This window comes from Heterodontus francisci, chromosome 34 (genome assembly GCF_036365525.1).
Source record: "Heterodontus francisci isolate sHetFra1 chromosome 34, sHetFra1.hap1, whole genome shotgun sequence".
In the NCBI taxonomy this organism is placed as follows: Eukaryota; Metazoa; Chordata; class Chondrichthyes; order Heterodontiformes; family Heterodontidae; genus Heterodontus; species Heterodontus francisci.
The window spans coordinates 28,654,954-28,661,256 of NC_090404.1; the positions used below are offsets into that span (position 1 = coordinate 28,654,954).

Consider the following 6,303-nt stretch of genomic DNA (forward strand, 5'->3'; position numbering starts at 1 on the left):
AGGTGTAAATGGAAGGGAGAAACTTGTAACAATCTCTATCATGAGGGAAAAGGTGCTGGACAAACTGATGGGACTAAAGACAGACAAGTCACCAGGACCTGATGACCTGCATCCAAGGGTTTTAAAAGAAGTGGCTGCAGAGATAGTGGAGGCATTGGTCATAATATACCAAACTCACTGGATTCTGGTAGGGTACCAGCAGATTGGAAAACCGCTAATGTGACGCCCCTATTCAAGCAAGGAGGGAGACAGAAAGCAGGAAATTATAGACCAATTAGTTTAACATCAGTCATTGGGAAAATGCTTGAGTCGATTATTAAGGAAGAAATAGCAGGACATTTCGAAAAATATAATGCAATCAAACAGAGTCAACATGGTTTGATGAAAGGGAAATCATGTTTGACAAATTTGTTAAAGTTCTTTGAGGATATAACAAGCAGAGTGGATAAAGGTGAACCAGCATATTTATATTTTATATTTAGAGATACAGCACTGAAACAGGCCCTTCGGCCCACCGAGTCTGTGCCGACCAACAACCACACATTTATACTAACCCTGCAGTAATCCCATAATCCCTACGACCTACCTACACAAGGGGCAATTTACAATGACCAATTTACCTATCAACCTGCAAGTCTTTGGCTGTGGGAGGAAACCGGAGCACCCGGCGAAAACCCACACGGTCACAGGGAGAACTTGCGAACTCCGCACAGGCAGTACCCAGAATTGAACCCAGGTCCCTGGAGCTGTGAGGCTGCAGTGCTAACCACTGCACCAAGGTTGTGTATTTGGATTTTCAGAAGGCATTTGATAAGGTGCCACATGAAAGGTTATTGCACAAAATAGGAGCTCAGGGTATTGGGGGTAATGTGTTGGCATGTATTGAGGACTGGCTAACACTCAGAAGGCAGAGAGTTGGGATCAATGGGTCTTTTTCAGGCTGGAAAGCCGTAACTAGTGGGGTGCCACAAGGATTGGTCCGAGGGCCTCAACTATTTGCTATCTATATTAATGACTAAGATGAAGGGACAGAGTGTAGTGTATCCAAATTTTCTGATGATACAAAAATAGGTGGGAAGGCATGTTGTGATGAGGACACAAAGAATCTGCAAAGGGATATAGATAGGTTAAGTGAATGGGCAAAAACTTGGCAGATGGTGTTCAATGTGGGAAAGTGTGAGGTCATCCACTTTGGTAGGAAGAATAAAAAGGCAGATTATTATTTAGATGGAGAAAGACTACAAAATACTGCAGTACAGAGGGATCGGGGTGTTCTTGTACAGGAAACACAAAAGGTTAGCATGCAGGTTTGGCAAGTAATTAGGAAGACAAGTGGTATTTTGGCCTTTATTGCTTGGGGGTTAGAGTTTATAAATAGGGAAGTCTTGTTACAATTGTACAGGGTGTTGGTGAGGCCACACCTGGAGTACTGCAAACAGTTTTGGTCCCTATATTTAAGGAAGGATATACTAGCATTGGAGGCAGTTCAGAAAAGGTTCACTAGGCTGATTCCTGGGATGAAGGGGCTGGCTTATCAAGAACGACTAAACAGGTTAGGACTTTATTCATTGGAGTTTAGAAGAATGAGAGGTGATCTTACAGAAACATATAAGATTCTCAGAGGGCTTGACAGGGTAGATGTTGAGAATATGTTTCCACTAGTAGGGGAATCTCGAACTAGGGGACATAGTTACAGAATAAGGGGGCACACATTTAAAACTGAGATGCGAAGGAATTTCTTCTCTGAGGGTGGTGAATCTCTGGAATTCTCTACCTCAGAGAGTTGTGGAGGCCAGGTCACTAATTGTATTTAAGGAGGAGGTAGATAGATTTTTGAAATGTCGTGAGTCGAGGATTAGGCAGAGCAGGCCTGAAAGAGAAGTTGAGGCCTGGGACAGATCAGCCATGATCTTATTGAATGGTGGTGCAGGCTTGAGGGGCTGAATGGCCTACTCCTGCTCCTATTTCCTGTGTTCTTATGTTCTTACATCACTTGGGACTTAAAGTACATCTTACCTTTTCCTTTCTATCTATCTATCCTTATGTGTGTTTATGTATATGAATGCGTGAGTGGGTGAAGGTGCGAACAATTCAGTTATTGTGGAAAAAATAGTTATCTTTGTTTCTTTAAACCTATGAGAAAACCTGTTGTTGGTCTGTTTATTTGACCCTTAAAACACTCAGTGGCTGAAACACTAGTTTAATAAAAACACTATCTGTGGTCAGTTGGGAGGTGAAAAGTGGAAGCCAGTCACCCCATTTCCTACCTGTCTGTAACAGGGGACTGAGTGTAATGTATCCAGGTTTACTGATGATATAGAGTTAGGAGGGAAAGTAAGCAGTGAGGAGGACACAAACAGACTGCAGAGGGATATAGACAGGTTGAGTGGGAGGGCAAGAACATGACAGTTGGAATACAAGGAGGCAAAGTGTGAAGTCATCCACTTTGATAGGAATTTTTTTTTTTTTAAATCACAATTTTTCATGAATGGTGAGAGACTGAGAAATGTTTGCATTCAGAAGGACTTGGTGTCCTTTACATGAATCACAGAAAGTTAACATGCAGGTACAGCAAGCAATTAGGAAGGCAAATGGTATGTTAGCTTTTGTTACAAAGGGATTGGGGTATAAGAGTAAAGAAACCTCATTGCAATTATACAGGACATTGGTGAGGCCCCACCTGGAGTACTGTGCGCAGTTTGGTCTCCTTACCTAAGGAGGGACATACTTGCCCTTGAGGGAATGCAACGAACGTTCACTAGTCTGGGTCCTGCGATGAGACAATTGTTCTATTTATTCACAGAATGTGGGTGTTGCATTTATTGCCCATCCGTAATTGCCCTTGAGAAGGTGGTGGTGAGCCACCTCCTTGAATATAACTATAACTTACTAGGCCGTTTTACAGGACAGTTAAGTCAACCACATTTCTGCGGGTCTGCAGTCACACCTAGGCCAGATTGGTTAAGGATGGTTAATTTTCTTTCGAGAAAGAAACTAGGTGAGTTTTCAGGACAATCTAGTAGTTTCATTGTCACCATTACTGATACCAGCTTTCTTAATCCAAGATTTATTTGATTAATTGAGTTTAACTCACTGAGCTGCCGTGGTGGGATTTGAATTCAGTCTCTGCATCATTAACCCAGCCTCTGGATTATTAGTTCACTAACATAATCACTATGCTACAGCACCCCCACAATACTCCAGTTTCTCCAATGAGGAGAGATTGAGTAGACTAGGGCTATATTCCCTGGAGTTAAGAAGAATGAGAGGTGATCTGACTGAAACATAAATTTTTAAGGGACTTGGCAGGGTTGATGCTGAGAAAATGTTTCCCCTGTCTGGGGAATCTTGGGCGGCACAGTGACGCAGTGGTTAGCACCGCAGCCTCACAGCTCCAGGGACCCGGGTTCAATTCTGGGTACTGCCTGTGAACACATGGGTTTTCGCCGGGTGCTCCGGTTTCCTCCCATCGCCAAAGACTTGCAGGTGATAAGTAAATTGGCCATTGTAAATTGCCCCTAGTGTAGGTAAGTGGTAGGGAATATGGGATTACTGTAGGGTTAGTATAAATGGGTGGCTCTTGGTCGGCATAGACTCGGTGGGCTGAAGGGCCTGTTTCAGTGCTGTATCTAAAATAAATAAATAACACTGGGTCACAGTCTCAGGATAAGGGATCGGCCATTTAGGACTGAGATGAGGAGAAATTTCTTCACTGAAAGGGTTGTGAATCTTTGGAATTGTCTTCCCCAGGGAGCTGTGGATGCTCAGTTGTTGAGTATATTTAAGACAGAGATTGATAGATTTTTGGGTACTGAGGGAATTAAGGGATATGGGGAGAGTGTGGGAAGGTGGAGTTGAGATAGATGATCTGTCATGATCTTGGTGAATGGGAGAGCAGGCTCGAAGGGCCAAATGGCCTCCTCCAGCTTCTATTTCTTATGTTCATTAAACCTCAGTCTGGTTCCTCTCAAGCTGCTGAGTGAGTGAATTAAATCTTTCTTGACAAATCACCAAGATACCAGACGACAAGTCATGGCCAAAACATCATTTATTGGTTACAGAGACACTTTATAAACATGTAACACATAGAAATGTAATCAGAGTTATCCAGCAGTTGAGCACTAATAATGTCAAATGAGCTGTGTCAGTTCTCAGGTGGTCTCTGCTAAGATATCCCATGAAGGCAAAAACAAACATTGGGAATTGGTCTGTGTTTATACATACCTCCTTTTTGGCCATTTACAGAAAACTGACACACTGAAGTGATGAAGGAGTATGCAGTTCCACCCACTTGCTTTCCTGGTTGAAGTTCATTTCCACTGAGGTGGAACACTATTAACAATAAAGATGACTTAAAAACAAGTAAAAAGACCACCGGGAAGCTTTGTGGTTGTCTGACATTGAAGAAAAATATCGGAACTGACAGTGAACTGAGAGGTGCAATTTTTTTTTTAAGGTCAGTCTTTTGGTCAAGGTCGAAAAGGGAGAAGCCAATGGTGGATTTACGAGACCCCAGTATTGGAAATCTGCTACGTGGTGGAAATTTCTTATCCCTGAATTATTTGTGAACTCCCTGGTGTTTCAGAAGGTTGGATGACTGAGTGAATTCCTTCCCACACTCTGAGCAAGTGAACGCCCTCTCCTCTGTGTGAACTTGCTGGTGTCTCAGCAGGGTGGATGAGTGAATGAAGTTCTTCCCAGAATCGGAGTAGGTGAACGGCCTCTCCCCAGTGTGAACTCGCTGGTGTACAATGAGTTCAGATGATCGCTTGAACCCAGTCCCGCAGTGAGAACACCTTAACGATCTCTCGTCAGTGTGAACACGTTGATGGATTATCAGTTTGGCCGAACATTTACAGCAATTCCCACAGTCTGGACAAGGTCTCTCCCCAATGTGAACTCGCTGGTGTGTCAGCAGGTCGGATGTTTGAGTGAATCTCTTCCCACACTCAGAGCAGGTGAATGGCCTCTCCAGGGTGTGACTGCATGGATGAGTTTCCAGCTCAACTGGATAATTCAATCCCTTTCCACAGTCCCCATATTTACATGGTTTCTTCCCAGTGCGACTGCAATTGTGATGCGACAGGCCCGATGATCGGCTGAAACCTTGTCCACACACAGAACACGTGTGCAGTTTCTCCCCAATGCGCTCGGTGCTTTTTCCTTTCACGTTCAAAATCTGGTGATATTCGGGTTACGATAAACTGGGCGACTCCTTCAGGTTCTCATCTGACATTTGCTTTGCATTTCCTGGCTGCAAATCCTCCCGTTCTAAAACCCTGTGAAATTAATTTTATAAAGAATAAAATCAGAGTGCAGACTGCAAGCTGAGTGTGGAGATTCAAGTTTTGTGAGTGGCGAGTTTGGTGAAGGGGGGAGGAGGTGCTCCATTTTTCTACTTTTTTTCATACTTTTTAATGCTCCAGTATTTGGTTCCTGCTTCAGTGCAGTGGAAGTAGTTGTTTGATGAGTACCTGTAAAGTTAAGGTATGGGACACCTCCATTTTAAAATACTCATCCTTTCTTTCAAATCCCTTCATTCCCTCACCATCTCTATAATCTCCTCCAGTCCTACAACCCTCCGAGAGATCAGGGCTCATCTAATTCTGGCATCTTGAGCATCCCTGATTTTCATTGCTCCATCACTGGTGGCCGTGCCTTCAGCTGCCAAGGCCATAACCTTTGGAAATCCCTCCCTAATCCTCTCCTTCCATGATTCAGACACTGATTAAAACCCACCTCTCTGATCAAGCTTTTGGTCATCTGCCCTAATATCTCCTTATGTGGCTCAGTGTCAAATCTTGCTTTATAACACTCCTGTGAAACGCCTTGAAACATTTTCTTACATTAAAGGCGCTATATAAATGCAAGTTGTTGTTGACTTGGGCATATAGCACCGTTCCTTGATCATCACTGGGTGAAAATCCCGTAACCCCTTCCCAACTCCATTGTGGGAGCATCTTCACCACACGGACTGCAGTGGTTCAAGAAGAAGGCCCACCATCACCTTCTCAATGGACAACTGGGGATTGGTAATATATGTTGGTCTGGCTAGTGACGCCCATATCCCAAGAATGAAGTTTAAAAAAAATCAGTATCTGTAAAATGGATTAAAAGCCTCTACAGAAATATTGTTACTAAAACAATACTCTTTTACACTGAGTGGTTGGTGTTTGTTTAGTAACCTCACTACCCCTGGAATCTAACTCCCTTGAGAGTCTCACATTCGAAATTATTGGACCTAACTAGGCTCAATGTTACTCTGGGTTAAACCGAGCAGCTTCTCCTCCATCTCCACTCCAG

General features: G+C 43.5%; 2 protein-coding genes across 2 annotated transcripts in view; both read right to left on the minus strand.

Annotated features, from left to right (window-relative positions):
- The window catches only part of LOC137349252 (zinc finger protein 229-like), a 725,490-nt gene that overhangs the window by 416,899 nt on the left and 302,288 nt on the right, over nucleotides 1-6,303 (minus strand). The window lies entirely within an intron of this gene.
- On the minus strand, nucleotides 4,559-5,540 carry LOC137348781 (zinc finger protein 3-like). Its single transcript, XM_068014026.1, has 3 exons — nucleotides 5,475-5,540; nucleotides 5,009-5,179; nucleotides 4,559-4,903 (listed from the first exon to the last, which is right to left on the minus strand). The coding sequence occupies exons 1-3, from the start codon at nucleotides 5,538-5,540 to the stop codon at nucleotides 4,559-4,561; spliced, it is 582 nt and encodes a 193-aa protein (XP_067870127.1).